The sequence below is a fragment of the Vipera ursinii genome (assembly GCF_947247035.1).
Source record: "Vipera ursinii genome assembly, chromosome: 1".
Lineage (NCBI taxonomy): Eukaryota > Metazoa > Chordata > Lepidosauria > Squamata > Viperidae > Vipera > Vipera ursinii.
The window spans coordinates 200,449,397-200,466,534 of record NC_139512.1 but is presented as its reverse complement, the minus strand read 5'-3'; the positions used below and the strand labels follow the sequence as shown (position 1 = coordinate 200,466,534).

At 41.3% G+C, this 17,138-nt stretch overlaps 1 protein-coding gene across 2 annotated transcripts in view; it reads left to right on the top strand.

The window, feature by feature from the left end:
- Positions 1-636: 636 nt before the first annotated feature.
- MACROD2 (mono-ADP ribosylhydrolase 2) overlaps positions 637-17,138 on the top strand; it is a 1,127,318-nt gene continuing 1,110,816 nt past the window's right edge. For both annotated transcript variants that reach the window (XM_083369818.1, XM_083369817.1), the window contains exons 1-2: positions 637-1,099; positions 4,813-4,929. In XM_083369818.1, the coding sequence (XP_083225944.1) occupies positions 1,054-1,099; positions 4,813-4,929 (163 nt within the window). In that variant the 5' untranslated portion in view covers positions 637-1,053. The remainder of the gene's footprint in view (positions 1,100-4,812; positions 4,930-17,138) is intronic.

Here is a 17,138-nt window from a genome sequence, read left to right as displayed (position 1 = left end):
ATGGGCTGCGCCCAATATTTTACTTATTAATACTATTGCCGGTGGCATGATTGCACTGCTTAATGTTCTTATGCTTAGCTTAATGGCAAGGTTTTATGCATGTAAACGAGGAAGCACATTCTCAAAACGCTGACTGTGGGCGAGAAAAATACGCGAAGCCCAAACCACATTTATTCAGAAGTGACAGAATCACCCCCTCGGAAAGAAGCTCGATGCATCCAGTGAGGCTTTACTCCCGGATAAAACTGCCACGAAAATGCCACCCAAGCAGTTTAGCACGGAGGAAAATCCCACAGCACGCGGCGGGTCTGTCGCCTCCCTCCCCATTAACTGAGTCCTTCGGGAAAGGGCGGTATATAAATCTAAATAAATAAATTAACTACGGGCACGCGCTGCTTTAGGGCAAGCGGTAGCGAACCCAGCCGAAACTCACACCGGAGCAAGCATGCCCCCAAAGGAGGCGGCTGCCACCCACGAGCCACCTCGAAGTGACCAAAAAGCCCTCCCAGAAACCCGCCGTTTTCTTCTCCACAAACCCGGGCGCGAGCTTCCGCCGTCGCCGCTCGCGCCGTTTTTTTTTTTTTTTTGCTTTTCTTTGTGTTCCAAGTCCGAGCTTCGGTCCGCCCGAGCGCGCGCGCGCTTCCTCCTCGATTTGACGCGCCGGCCCCTTTAAAAACAAAAAAACAAAAAACAAAAAGCAAAAAAAGCCTCTTCCCCCTCCCTTCCCAGAACGCCGTTAAGCCCCGAGAGCGCAAGGGGGCGGGGCGCGTCGCTGAACGGCGTCTCGCCGGGCCAACGGGCGGCGGGCAAGGAGGCGGGCATTGCGGGGGTGTCTGTCGGGTTAGAACGAGGCGTGACCCAGTTGACGCGCGCTGGAAGGAGAGGGGAGTGGGAAGGAGGCGAGAGGTGCAAACAGCTGCCCACAACCGCCGCCGCCAACGCCGCCGCCAACGCCACCCCAGCGGTGCCGTCGCCCAGCCGGGTCAGCGTGCTTCTTCCTCGCCCGTGAGCCTGGGGAACCTGCAGCTCAAAGCCGCCGCTAGCCACAGCACCATGTACCCCGGGAACAAGCGGAAAAAGCTCTGGCGGGAGGAGAAAGGTACCGACCTCCTTCACCTGTAAAAAGCACCCGGGGCTCCTCGGGAGAGCGGAGCTTTGCAGGGCGTCTCTCCGACTCTTGGCTTTCCTTTGGCCGAGGCGGGCGGGCAAAAAGACGCCGCCGCCGCCTGCTCTCACCTGAGCGACGTTGCTTTCCTCTCGCCTCCGCCGTTGTTACCTCGGCAGGACAGCCGCGCTCCTCCCCTTGCTTCTTTGCCTGGCTTCTCCTCCTGGCTTGGCTGGCGCTTCCTTCTCTCCGCTTGGAGGAGGAGGAGGAGGGCTCGCTGCCTTCTCCGGACCCTCATAGGGGGAGCAGAGGCGGGTGGTGGGACGGCCGTCCTCTCTGCACAGCCCTCGCAGCAGCCTGGTCAGGGCATCCCCCCAAGCTAGGGGGCAAGGGCAGCTTGGGGGTAATCCTAAAGGGCCCAGGCCTCTCTTTGCCACTCAGGTGCTTCGACCTTGGCGAGGGTTCTTGGGTCAGCCTTACCTTCGACCAGGGGGTCTTCAAACTTGGCCCTTTTATGACTTGTGGACTTCAACTCCCAGAATTCCTCAGCCAGCGTATGCTGGCTGAGGAATTCTGGGAGTTGAAGTCCACAAGTCATAAAAGGGCCAAGTTTGAAGACCCCTGCCTTAGACGGTCCCCCTGAGAGGAGCTGGATCAAAGCAACCGTGGTGGCCACTGTCTCTCCTTTCTGCCTAGTTTTGGTTTAAGTCCGTTCTGTTTCAGAGTTGGGTAGTCTTCCTCTTAGTTCCTCTCACTGCCTGATTAATCTTTTGTTTCTGTCTTGGGTATGGATTTATCCGCCTGGAAAAAGTTATTTTTCTGCTGGGTCATCACTGTTGCTTCTCTTATTCCCAGGGCTTTTTTTTTCTTCTCATAGAATGCTCAGAACGGAGTTCCGGCACCTTTTTTTGGATGGAACCTTGTAGGGTAGGCAAGGTGGGCTGTATGACATGTGTGAGTTCCGGGCACCTTTTTCTTTTACAAAAAAAGCACTGCTTATTCCCCTATGGGTAGCAGAGAGCAAGCTAAGCTTGTAAACTTGGAATCCACTTTCCCTCCCTGCCTTCTGGTTGCAAATTGTGTGCTGACTGTATCTTCGGAGTTTGGTGTGAGAGTTGGAGTGCCACTTTGGAAACGAAAGTGAGGTTTCTCTCTCTGCTGCCTACGACTCTTTCTGTTTCAATATACTTGGAATGAGAGCTACAGTCTTTTTGATAGTTGCTGGCTGAATGAATTTCAACTTGCCTCACTCTGGGGCTACCTATTTTGTGAGGGGGTTGCAAAAAGGTGACAGGACTGCAAAGCCTGGATCTTTGGGCCCTTTGGAAGAAAATATTTGCAACAGACAAACAAACACAACCATTGATTGTGTATTGTGTGGCAGTTGTTGAAAACATCTATTGAATCAACTTTAACCAGTCATTCTAAACTTTGTGAGGATGGATTGCTTTACTTGATAAAATACCAGACCTTCTAATGGTGGGGTGGTAATTATCTTTTTAAAATAAAATATATAATAAACATTCTTTCATTAAGCTGGAGTCACTCTGTGAGATGGGCAGTCTCTAAATTTGACATATAAATAAAATGATGTATTTGCTGATATATATCCATTTGGGACCATTTGTCAATCACAGAGCTACTCCTTGTAAATCCATTTCCCCCCACCCCACCTGCCCATCAAATCTGTTTCTGCAGATAGGGAATAGGGAGGAAAATAAAGGATACTTGTACTTTGCAAGTGAAAGTTTCCTTCCATAGTATGGAATGTACCTTTAAATGTTAGATAAGGAAATTGGACCTTTACAGTTGGTAATTTAATAGAACATCATAAAATTGAGACCATATAAGGAATTAAATAACAAATTTGATACAATGTAATTGTGTTCATTCAAAAAGACAGAATTTTGACTTAGGTTTGTAGGTATTTTAAACTCTTGTACTAATGGTAAAAAACCAAACTGGGTTTGTAAGTTTTGGTGTGAGTTTCACACATGAAATCTACATTGCAAATTCTTATGCTGCATACATACAGTAATATCAAATGCCAGGAAGAATAAGATGACTGATATAAAGTTAAAATGTCCATCTATCCATAAGGAGAGAAAAAACCCCCAACTATTGACATGTCACACAGTAGTATTTATCTGTTCTGGACTGATGATTTATCATGCCATTATCTGTAGATTTAGATTAGGATGCTTGAACTGTGTAATGTAAACTGGTATAACAGCTTTACAGAATTTATACTGATTAAACTGTAGTATGGATTTCTGTTTGCATAACTTATAACAGAAACTGGATCCTTGCACTCTAAAATGTAGAAAAAAATATCATTTTGCAGTTTGTCATTGGTGCTGTTAAAATTGCCTCAGTTTCTTTTAAAACACATTCCGTACTGCTACAGTTGAAACCTCTAACATCATCACAGATAAGTATATTTTCAATAATTTGCTGAGGTGGAAGGGAAATAATTTTTCCCACATAACAATCCTAATTTTTTCCACATAACAATCCTAATGCTGTGTGAAACATATCACTTTACTTAGTAAAAAATTGATGTCTAAACATTGTTACAAGAGACTTACAAGAATATAAAAGTGTATACATTAATCTCTAGGTAAGAATGTTTATAATTAGAGATTAAATTGAAATGTGCATAGATAAAATATTATCCAAATTACTAATTATTACTAGTTACTTGCATTAAATAAATCTTTTCAGATTAAACAATCTCTCTCAAGCCACAACAGTTTTTGTATTTTATATGTTTCTAGTGTGATAAATTTATCTTGTAGCTTTGAAGAAAATCTAATCGTGAATGCTAGAGCTTCTTTTAGGATTGCTTTAATAAACAGTTTACTAGTGCTAGAAATGGGATTGCCTGTACAGATACACAGTATTCATGCTTCCATGGCTACTTCCAGGTAGATGAATGTCACTGATGACTCAAATTAGCTTTTGTATTTTATCAATCCCATAAGTGCTACACCTGTATTTAATCACTTTGATACAGTGGTGGGAATTACTAATGTATGTACTGTATGCTATTTCTTAAGCAAATATCTAAATGCCTAATGCCAATGGAAGAAAAGTTCTAAATTATAAGGTAACTCCTCATGAAATAATTTCAAAAACTGTTTCAAGTTGTAATGTTATAATAGGTTGTGGGATTTGTTAACCATAATATCAAGAATTATCTCTTGGTAGCATTGCAAGTGAGGAGTGAAGATTACTGAAGTTTGTGCTAAACCATGTTTAAATGGGCTCAGAATCATTTATATAATTTAAAATTGAGGTAGTATCTGCTGTGAAAGAATAACATATAAATGAATTCAGTCTGCTAAATTCAAACAGTGGCCTACCAACTGAAGTATAAAATAGCAAACTGAATACAAAAGCAGAATAAATGCAATCTGAACAACTAAATGTTGCTCTCATCCCTAAACTGCATCTGATGGATTTAGGCTTTAAATACTTAGACTTGTTTAACACAACTTCTTGAGCATCTGAAATTACATTTTGTTGAAGTTTTGGTTCTCTCCAAGCCTCAGTAATTAGGATGAGTAAAGAAATTAATTGAACCTCCTTGATATCTGATCTTAATCTACATGCATTCCTCATATATTAGAACCCCATAACTAATTCATGTTACAAAGGAATCTGCTTCATAATTTTGCTAAAACATATTCATTGTTTTCTGATAGAACGTTTACTGAAGATGACATTGGAAGAGAGACGTAAGGAATATTTACGGGATTATGTATCCTTGAAAGATATTCCAACATGGAAGGAAGAAATGAAAAACAAAGCCCAAAGTGATGGTAAGTCATCTTATTAAATTTGTATCTGTATGTATGCTTTTAAATATCCAATGTACTGGCTTCTAAGTGTATTGGATCAAGCATCTCATAATTCGCAGCTGGCTGGTGGAAGAAATTGTAATCCAACACATTTTGAGGGCACCAGAGTGACAAAAGCTGTCTTGTGAAGTTGTACATGATAGAACTGCTTACCTTAAACAGATGAAATAGGTTTTGTTACTTAACAATTTACTGTAGTCTAGGGATCCCCAATCATTTTTCAGCTATTGAGTATTTCTGGAATTTGGGGAATTTTGTGGGTGCTCTTACAAAACAAGTGCTATGAAACCTTGATAAATTTCAAAATAACTGCCGTGAGGGATATATCCAATTTACCAAAATGACTCTTACCATTACTTCCACCTCTTTCCAATAGACTACTCAATACTACCTTTTACCCTTTGTGTACTTTCTGGACAGTATCTTATTTCCAACCAAAGCAATAAAGCTAATTTTTATTCATTGATGTATTTATTTTTTTTAGAAGGCATTTTATATCCATTTGAAGCATAGTAGCATTCCTGGAAATAAAAGTAATGCTGCTAGTGCTTTGCTTTGCATTGTGTTTTTTATTTAAAATATAAGGTTGATGGGCTGGCAGCTGGTGGACAGAGGTGTGAATAACTATGACTAACTGTGATTGCAACCAAATATTGGCAGCTATGAACTGAAACTAAGTTGATGAAGTGGTTTCAATGAATAACTGGTAAAACAACACATGCCTTGCATTTATATCAGGATAGGGAGTATATTTGAAAATTTGCTAGTGCTTGTTCTTGTAAATGCTAACTTTTATTAGAGCTAGTACACTGATTCACCTTCTTGCCTCTTAATCATAAATCCTTGTTTATGCAACACTACAAGGGCAATTTTAAACACACATGGCATCATATTGCCCTGATTGTCATTGGGGTCCATCTTCTCAGGGTTTTCAGTAATGTTCTATAATCTCTCTAGAGCAGGGGTGCCAAACTCAATTTCATTGAGGGCCTCATCAGCATTGCGGTTGCCCTTAGGGGGCCAGGTGGGTGTGGCCAGGGTGGGCGTGGCCTACTGGGTGGGCGTGGCTAGAGTGCATATGGCCTACTGGGTGGGCGTGGCCAGCTCTACATCGTTGGCATCAAGGGTGCCTATGAGGGCCTGGGCAGGAGTGGTACAGATCTGAGGGTCTCTGGCAGGAGGAGGGTCTCTGGGCCAGGGCCAAGGTAGTGGGGGCCGTTCCCTCACTGTTTCCAGGATGGCTTCGCGGGCCACATAAAACCACTTCGCGGGCCGCATCCGGCCCCCGGGCCTTGTGTTTGACATGTCTGCTCTAGAGTCTCAGTTTGGATGTAATTTTTGGGTTGGGATATAGTGTAGAAATTATACTATATATAGTACATTTTTCTAAAATCAAATCCAGCTCTTGTTTTTACACTTGAGTTAGAGATCAAAAACTTTTAAAAATAGCCTAGAGTAAAATAGCTGTAGGAAATGGCAACAAAACCAAGACTGCAAATGACTCAATATCTAGCTTACGGTAGTATTTATGATCAGTTTGTTTTATTTTGATTTTATCCATGACAGTATAGGAGTTTGCTATATTATGTGTTATAGTCCATACTGAAAGCATTGTAGCTGTGATGATGCTTGGCAAGCCATAAAACAATGAAGAGGGATGAGGCTTAGCAAGCAAGATGTCTATGCACCCATGTTTGGATCTGCAGTTTTAGTGCATTCAAGGACCTGCAGTTTTGATATCAGTCTTGCATTCCAGGAAATTATAACTAAAGAAGATTACTCTAGATAGAGAAGCATCAGTTTTGTTTTTGCTCTATTATTTATATAGGAATTGCACAGATACTCAGGACAAGCGGTTCTCATTAGGGAAACTGAGGTTAATACTTGCTGGAGAAGGCTACATTACAGCTAAATAAGTCCTCTGAGTCATGTTCAAGCCTGGTCACCAGATGGACACATCCTTGTTGTATTCTTGGCAAAAGAACTATTACCCCCCGTAGATAGGGCTCGCAACTTGGGGGTCCTCCTAGATTCACGGCTCACTTTGGAAGACCATATAGGAGCCGTGACTAGGGGGGCCTTCGCACAGGTTCGCCTGGTGCGTCAGTTGCGGCCCTATCTTAGCCGGGACGATTTATGCACGGTCACTCATGCGCTCGTGTCCTCTCGTCTGGACTACTGCAACACTCTCTACATGGGGCTGCCCTTGAGGACTACTCGGAGGCTCCAACTGGTACAGAATGCAGCCGTGAGAGTGGTGTTGGGAGTCTCCCGATACTCCCACGTTACGCCTCTGCTCCGTGAGCTGCATTGGTTGCCAGTTGTCTTCCGGGTGAGATTCAAGGTACTGGTAACGGTATTTAAAGCACTCCATGGCATGGGGCCGGAGTACCTCAGGGAACATCTGCTGTCGGCATCAAGCTCCCTGCGCCCTGTGCGTTCCCACAGAGAGGGCCTCCTCAGGGTGCCACCGATCAGAGAATGTCGATTGGTGGCCCCCAGGGGGAGATCCTTCTCTGTGGGCGCTCCGGAGCTGTGGAATCAGCTACCGGTTGAGCTCCGGATGGCGCCCGATCTTCGCTCCTTTCGTCGCGATCTTAAGACATTTCTGTTTGTACAAGCCGGCCTAGCCTGAGGGGGAGTGTTGGGGTTATTTTATTTTTGTTTTTTTTTTTAACTTTTCTGGGGGTTTTTAGTGTTGTATTTATACTGTTTTAATTAGGGCAATTTGTTTAATCTTTTTTAATGTTTGTATTCACTATTTTATTCTGCCCTGTGAACCGCCCTGAGTCCTCAGGGAGAAGGGCGGTATATAAATGTTATTAAAAAAAAAAAAAAAAAAAAAAAGAATAGAAGCAGTTTACCATACTGCATCACTGTAATGAGTATTACTAGCTGCCCAGAGTTGCTGTACAGTGAGAGAACTGGCGTATAAATTTAATAAATACATAAAATAAATAAATACATAAAATAATAAATAAAATAATAAATAAAATAATAAATAATTAATAAATACATAAAAATGTCCACATTGTGTACATTAAAAAAATAGTGAAGAAATTCCTATTTATAAAATTACAATAGCTACCATTTTACTGCTATTTTTTCCAGCAGGGATTATTTTGTGGGGTCCTTCATGCTCTCTGAGCTTGCTTGTTTTCTTGCAGACTTTTATTGCCCAAATTAGGTAACATCATGTTATCTAATTTGGGTAATGAAACGTCTGCAAGAAAATAAGCAAACTCCAAAAGCACTAAGGACCCCTCACTTCAACCCTGAGCTACAGATATTCTCCTGTATATGTATATGTATATGTATATGTATATGTATATGTATATGTATATGTGTGTGTGTGTGTATATATATTTGAATTTCTTTTTGCTGACAAAGAGTTAAAGATTTTAAATGGGAGACTAGAATAGCTATTTCAAGCTTATTAGCTCTCATCAGCTAGCCATACACTTTATGGGATTCAAACCTAGGCAGCCTGCATGCTAGGCAGTTATATTGACCTCTAGGCCATTGGCTCTCCTCCCCTTCTTCGTCAGTCCAGCCAAGGGAATATATGGTAAGTTTTTCCCGGACAGACTGGTCTAGTACACCTTGGTTTTAACTGCTGTATTGCAGTTCTACTATTATAATCACTTTTGCCTTGCAGCCCCAGCCTAGGAGCATTAAGCAGGCTCAAGTCGCAACTGCAATCCACTACAAATTCGAATTTCTTTTTGCTGACAAAGAGTTAAAAATTTTAAATGGTAGACTAGAATAGCTATTTCAAGCTTATTAGCTCTCATCAGCTAGCCATACCCTTTATGGGATTCGAACCTTGGCTCAACTAACAAAGAAGGAGAGGAGAGCCGATGGCCTAGAGCAGGGGTAGGCAACCTTGGCTCTTTTATGACTCGTGGACTTCAACTCCCAGAATTCCTAGCCAATGGCTAGCTCAGGAATTCTGGGAGTTGAAGTCCACGAGTCATAAAAGAGCCAAGGTTGCCTACCCCTGGCCTAGAGGTTAACACAACTGCCTAGCATGCTGGGGTTGCAAGGCAAAAGTGATTATAATAGTAGAACTGCAATATAGCAGTTAAAACCAAGGTGTACTAGACCGGTCTATATGGAAAAAACTATTCAAAAGCTGAATTATTGCTCCATCCTGTGGAAATGTCACATTAGTGTATTTGGCATAAATGGTCTTATCAAACTAGTATCTTACAGCATGACAGCCAACAATGGATAGGAAATAGAACCAAGGAGATTTAGGGGATTTTATCATTACTTTACTAAATAGAGAGAATAATGCTAAAGCTATCATTGATATTTAAATATAGGCTGTCCTTTCTTATTTTTTTAGCCTCTTCAGGACAAATGCCTCATTACTTTTTGAATTCTGGTTAGCTGATCATAATTATTGACTCTAGTGGCTTCTGCAGTTTCAGTAGTATTTGGGCAGAGTAAAAATAAGACTGGAAGAAAGGGTTCTCTTTAAACAGTTTGGTGTTTTTCTAGTGAATATAGTAAGCTCCTTTTTTTGGCTTCTCATGATGATCTAATGTTGATATGGCAGTAACCTAGCAACAGTTCTTAATTATTGCTACTAATACTCTGTGTGGCCACTAATAGAAGTTGGAGAAGACCAGAGGCCAAAGAAAATGGTAAAGATGCAATACAAACCATACTAAGTCATGTTGTAAAATGTAGTTTAAAAGTCCATACTGGCTTGATATGCACACAGTGCTAGGCCATCTATGGATTTATATATCATACTTAATCAAAACTAAACAAGCTATACTATGGCTTATTTTGATGTATGAATCCAGCTAAATAACACAGATAAATTTTGCTAATTGCTATTTTTCAGTTCTGGAATTCAGGGCTATTTGACATGCTACAGTTTCCTTTCAGGCATGTCAAACTTGCGACGTCGTGTGACGTCGCGTGACATATTGCGACGTTTTCCCCATTGCCGGCAATGGGGTGGGCGTGGTTTCGGCATGACGCATCCAGCCTGCGGGCCTGGAGTTTGACATGCCTGTTATATGAAAAGATGTAGTAAAAGTCTTTCCCCCACCATCCAGTCACAACTGATGAAGCTTGTTGGATGAGAAGCGAAACGTCTTCTTCTTTCTCAAGGAAAAAAGCAGTCCGGTTGCCTTTAGAAAAAGCACCTTTGAGGCAATTATGACCTGGATGACTGAGGATCTCCATAGACATTTACAAGTCTACATGTTTACAATGTACATGTATTCTATTCCTTTCTGACAGGTGCTTCTCAAAACATCAAATCTTTAACTTAGTTGAGAAGACTTCTTCTTCTCTCTCTTTCTCTCTCTGTCTCTCTCCATTCTAATCCTGTTTTTACTCCAAAAATTGTTGTCAGGTGCTTTTAATATTTGTGTACTTCCCTTGATACTAGATCTCTTTGTCCAGATTTTAAACAGCTAAGTTCTAGCTTAAAGCCAACTTCTGTCATCTTAGCTTTCTCTGAACTATCAGCATTTTTACCCATCCTTTTAATCCTGGAATGTACAAACCTTGCTTTGAGCGGTTTTCTTTGTGCACGTTTGTTTAGATACGTGGTGAAGATGTGACAGTTACTGCCCACAGTAAATGAACAGTGATATTTGTAGGTCACAGAGGCAGACAGCTTTGTTCCTATTTTCCTGTGCAATATGTGGACATTGTTTAAGTTGAGAGCTGTGTCGTTTTTGCACATCAAATGTTGAACTTGGAAGTCAGACCAAATATCATGAAGCTGTGTTCAGGGTTGTAAACCAAACCAAAGCCAACTATTATGGCTTACTGTGATGGCCTAGTTCATTCAATGTGCTAATAGTGAATGTGATTGATAAACTAATATGTATGGCTTAAAGAGCCTTGGTGGAGCAGTGGGCTAATACCTGCTTAAGTAACACCAGCTGCCTGCAATTAGTGCAGGTTCGCGTCCCACCAGGCTCAAGGTTGACTCAGCCTTCCATCCTTCCCAGCTAGGTAAAATGAGGACCCAGATTGTTGGGGGCAATTAAGCTGACTTTGTAATAATGCCGCTTGGGGGTGGGGCGAAAGCCCTAATAAGCAGGCATATACATAGTATGGAGGCTACTGCTAAGTTTGTAAAGCCGCCCTGAGTCTTCGGAGAAGGGCGGGATATAAATGGAATTAAAATAAAAAAATAAAATAAATAAAGTGTTGTATGTATGAACAGAGTCAGCAAGGAGTCTCCATCCAAGTGCTTTATGCTATGCTTAGGCTTCTAAATCTCGATGTGTTTTACATAAATGGCATGCACCCAACTCTGATTGTGTCAGTTTTCTTTTCCAGAAAACCTATTGTGTTTTATCAAATTTACAACACAGTTCTTTTTTTCACAATGGAGCTCAGATTGGTATATATACACTCACTCCTTGTTCTGTTCTGTCAATTAAATCACTAAGCAAAATGGTCACTAAGTGAACATGTGAAAAAGAGATGCTGCAAAGATCACTGGCATTTGTCATTCCATTCAGCTATAGGTAGTTCTTATGACTAGTTGTTTAGTGACCGTTTAAAGTTAAGGTGGACCCTCCAAAACATACATACGACCTGCTACCGATGGCCACATTCTCTCTCCCCCCCCATTATGTGACTGCATTTCAGGTCCTTGGCAGCCAGCCTGGATTTACAGCTGTTTGCAGTATCTTATGATTACATGACTGTGATTGACTATGTTTTTGCCAAATGCGTGCATTTATTTCGGGTCTTTAGGAAAAACATCTGATAGCAAACCATGGGTTTGCTTAATGACTATGGCAGTGGCTCCCAACCTTTTCTATACCCCGCATCCCTAAAGGGATTGGCTATAAACAGTGAGGGTTGGGTCTGTTTCATCCACCCCCCTGAAGCTTTGCACGGGCTCGCCACAGGGCTGCGTGCTTAGCCCCTACCTGTACTCACTGTACACATACGATTGTGTATCATCTGACCCATCCACTGCGATCATTAAGTTCGCAGATGATACCACCGTAGTGGGTCTTATTACAGGTGGAGATGAAACAGTGTACAGGGGGGAGGTACAAAAACTATCCTTATGGTGTTTAGAGAACAACTTGCACCGGAACATTGGCAAGACAAAGGAGATGGTGCTAGACTTCCGGAGGAAAAGAGAGCAACTTGCCCCACTTTACATCGGGGAGGACTGTGTGGAGAGAGTCTCCTCCTTTAAATTCCTAGGAGTCTACCTCTGTGAAGTTCTTACCCGGAAAGTCAATACAACCCAGGTGGCCAGAAAGGCCCAACAGAGACTCCACTTCCTCAGGGTCTTGCAGAAGAACAGGGTAGAACAATGTCTAATGACCCTCTTTTACCAGTCTACTATAGAGAGCATCCTGTTGCATTGTATTGTGGTTTGGTATGCTGGCCTTGCAACCGCGGATAGGAAGATATTATAGAGGGTGATGAGCACAGCTCAAAACATTGTGGGCTGTCCCCTGACACCACTGGATGACATCGCCAGGGCTCGCTGCCTTGGAAGAATGAGGAAAATTCTCAGGGAAGACTCACACCCTGGTCTGTATACCTTTACTCTCCTACCATTAGGTAGGAGATACAGGAGTATAGCCAGCCGTACCAACAGGCTGAAGAACAGCTTCTATCCATGGGTTGTCAGGCTCTTGAACGGGAAATAACTCTATGTATGATTGACTTGCGAGGCCGGTGTGTTGTGCAATTAGCTCACATGGTGTAACAAGATGGTGGGTTTGTTGTCACTGTGAGTTGTGGGGGGGGGCAAGAAGGGAGGCTCAGCCAATCTCATTGTATACATGGTTGTACTTTGACAATAAAGGTTCATTCATTCAACACTTCTGATATATTCTTGCACCCCTTACAAAAGTTTGAAATAACAAATTATGCATATGCACTATAATTTTGAAACTTCTAAACCCAAGTTTTCGCATCCCCTGGAATATTGTCTCACGCCTCTAGGGGGTGCGAACACCCCTGGTTGGGAACCCCTGGACTACGGCATTCACTTAATGATTATGGATTCACTTAATGACCATGGCGATTTGCTTAATTGTCACCTCAAAAAGGCATAAAATCAGGTCGGTGATATGATTATCTGCTTTTTGACCAGCGTGACTTACTGCTTTAATGGGGAGGCTCCATTATGGTTGTAAATCAAGGACTACCTGTAAAGTTCTAACATCATGGTACCATTGATCTTATTCCGATGTGTGTTGTTAAGCATCTGAAATTTGATCATTAATGAACTGGTTGTTTGGAAAATGAAGTTTTTAATTACTGTTGTATTTGTGAGTGGTCACTTAAGTTAAGGAAGTCATTACATGAGAAATGGGTGTGATATTCTGATGTCTCCAATTTAGACAACAACTACTTTCAAATCAATTTAGCTTTAGAATGATTGCTACCATATACATCGTAGGATAGCATCCGGTCCTTTAGCTGTAGTTTGCTCCTTTGCAACTCTTTCATTTCTTTTGTTCTACTCTTGCTCAGAATGTAACTATTGCTCTGTCTTTCTTCTGGCCACTCTACTTCAAACATGCCTTCTGAATGCTTTCCTTAACTTTTCAGAACTGTATGATGTTACCAGTCCTCACCCCCAAGGAAGTTGATCAGAAGTAAAATAAATTTTAATGCAAAAATATTCTGATTAAATCAGGAAGGAAAAGGTGGAACAATTAACCTGGGTGTCTCAACACAGTGATTGGCAGGATTAGTGACTATCTTGTTTTTCAGAAATAATATATGCTGGTAAAGCATACTCTGGATAGCAACTTTCTCTCTTCCCCCTTTTGGATTTTGTTTTATAATACAGCTTTGGGAGTGAAATTTAGAACCCTCACTCTTTGTGGGCATTGTGAGATCACTGTTGTCATTTAATAGGGGGGAAATGTATGTTAGATCACTAGCACTGATGATGTTACGTAGTTAGGGTAATGAAACATCTGCAAGAAAACAAGCAAGCTCAGAGAGCACCAAGGACCCCACGTATCCTAGATTACCAGGTTTAAGATAATGTGTTCATATGAAGATGAGCAATATGCACACTGATAGTGTCATTTCCCTGGAAAAACTGTCTGAAGCAGCACTGGTGGATATGAGTTAAGACTGGGATTGAGCCGTGGGTTGAAAATTACGAAGAACGAATTAATTGCAGGATGGAGCCTCTACCTTTTTGAAATGCTTGAATTTTCAAATCGTAGAACTTGAGTCCCTTAGGAATGGAACTATTTGGGAGTGCTGTTCCACACAGGTGTTTTTCTCCATGAATAACATTTTTCAGTATCAGAAACCCAATTTTTCAGATAAGGGAGCTAAGCATGCATGCGTTCAATATGAGCTAAGCATGAACGCGTTCAATATGGCTTCTCCTTGCACTCTATAGAGTATAGTGTGCATTTCTATGACCAAGGTCATTCAGGATTTAATGCCCAAGGCACAGGAGTAGTAGGGACAGTATTGCAATGCATGTTTGCATTGAACGTGAAACTTGACTGAAACGTTTAAAAAAGAGTAATCGTAAATAGACAGTGAAGTACCATGGACTAAATTAAACTGAAACTTGTTTTGCTTTGTTGTTTGAGAGTGGATCACTTCTTACACTGTTAAACCGCATACAAAATCATTTTAAGATATGTGGGAACCTCTTTATCTTTTCCCTTACTACAGAAGACTGCTTTTCTTTCACTTGAAACAAAAGTGACAGAGCGGGAGTGAAGATACCTACAGGCACTCTTCACATGTCAGGGTAGACAGAGCTCTGGTGTGACAAACTGTATCGTGCCAGTGCAACTAAAGAAATGTAGCCTACAGTGCTCACTTTATTAAGTTGACTGCTTCTGTTTCCCTCAATATTTAGCTCTTACTGTGCAGTATCATGTGCGCCATGCTTCTTAAAAGCACGGAAGCTTGAAGCACAAGTTTATGAGCCTGTAAATATGAGGGGGATTTTTGAAAAGAAAAGAACCTTGTTCTGACATTACTACTTGGACAGACTTTACCATACCAGTAGTAGTGAGAAACCTTTCCTTTTAAAGATGTACTGAAGTCAGTGAACAGCCAGTTGCCTGAAGGTACAGCATTAGTATTTGCAGAGAGGAAACCCTCCAGTGTATATTTCCATTGGCACAGGCTCCTTGACTACATTTGTGGATCAGGGACTTTTTACTTACGTTCCGCTGTGATTTTTGAATTGCCTTAACGCAGAGTTCCCCAATCCCTGTTCCGCGGCCCGCTACCAGTCCATGGCCCGTTGGGGACTGGGCAGCGCAAGCTCTAAGCAAGTGCATGAAGCTCCATTTGCACATGTGCAGGATTAGGTTACACGCGCAAAACCATCCCCTCCCCTTCCCTCCCCACCGCCTGCCGCCACTGCCGGTCTGCGGAGCTGGAAAGCTTGGAGACTGCTTAATGGGCTAAACTCATTCTGAGGGGGGGGAGGGAAAAAACAGCCATTTACCTTTGTTTTATATTTACTCTAAGAAAGGGCAGAGCTAGTAAGATTGTGTACCCTTCAATAATTAATCGGAAGTGCTTTGGAGTTTATGTGAACGCAGCCCCTCTAGGCTGTAAATTAAAAGCAGCTATGTCATGCAGGTGTATGTATGAGGCTGGTAAAAAAAATATAGGTAGTCCTTGACTTACAACCATTCGTTTAGTGATGTTTGAATTTACAACGGCATTGAAAATGGTTTGTGATGGTCCTCACATTTATGAGTGCTGCAGCCTCCCCACGGTCCCATAATAAAAATTTGAGTGCTTACAACCAGCCTGCATTTATGATAGTTGCAGTGTCTCAGAGTCATGTGATTGCCATTTGTGACTTTCCCTGTCAGCTTCCAACAAGCAGTCAGAAGGGAAGCTGGATTCAGTTAACGATGTGATTTACTTAATAACGGCAGTGATTTGCTTAGCAAATGTTGCAAAAACTCAAGAATCATCTCACTTAGCAACGGCAATTCCAATTGTAGTCGTAAATAGGAGACTATGACAGCTTTGAGTATTGAATTAGTTGATTCAATTAAACGTAGTTTTCAGGCTCATGTAGAAACCTGAAGAAGCAGGGCTATTTCAGTTTGTACCAAAACAATTTTGATCCTGTCCTAGCTTCAGAATGTCCCCAAGTCATTTGCAAAGAGTGGACAGCACTAATGACTAGTCATAGATATTTATTTCATTTAACTTAAACTATTTTTCACATGCTATTTTTTTAGACCAATGCATTGAAGTAAGAAAGTGGACCAAATCCCCCCCCCAACAAATGATTTGAAAATGTGGAATGCATCAAAATATACCCCATATGGATACCTGTTGCAATTTATTCTTATACTTTAAACATCTATAGTCTACATTTTAAAACAAAATGTTTGCAAGATGGCTTAAAACATTTTGAAATCACAATGTAAAAAATTAACTGGAAACTTAGTAAATTATTTGCTAGAGATCAGTAGGATAAACAATAATATTGAAACAGTAGAAAGTTAATTGAAAAACCTCCAGTTTAGCATGAGAGTTAGATTGTAAACTTAAATGTAATAAAAAGTATTATTTTAATAATAGATTACAATAACACATTTTAAATTATTATAGAGCTGTGAGAAATTCCTCTAAAGATGATTTTATTATTATTGTTTCAGGTGTATATGCTGCTTTTATATGTTTGTTTCTAAGCACCTCCAAATGATAAGATCCAAATTAAATATAAGAATATGGCAGTCCTCAATTTACGACTACAATTGAGTTCAAAATTTCTGTTGTTAAGCAAGGCAGTTAGGTTTGCCCCATTTTACAACCCTTTTTACTACAGTTGTTAAGCAAATCACTGCAGTTGTTAAATGAATCCGGCTTTCCCAATTGACTTTGCCTGTCTGAAGCTAGCTGGGAACATTACAAATGACCTCAGGACAGTGTAACTGTGATAAATATATGCCAGTTGCCAATCGCCTGAATTTTGATCACATCACTATGGGAATGCTGGAATGATCGTAAGTGTGAAAACTGGTCATAAGTCACTTTTTTCAAAATTGTTGTAAGAACAATCACTAAATGAATAGTTATAAGTTGAGGACAACCTGCACAATGGAATTACAGGATAATCAAGATCTCACACACTTCGGAACAATCATAAAACCTTTCTTATCTGGTGGCTTTATAATGGCTTTCTCTTCTGC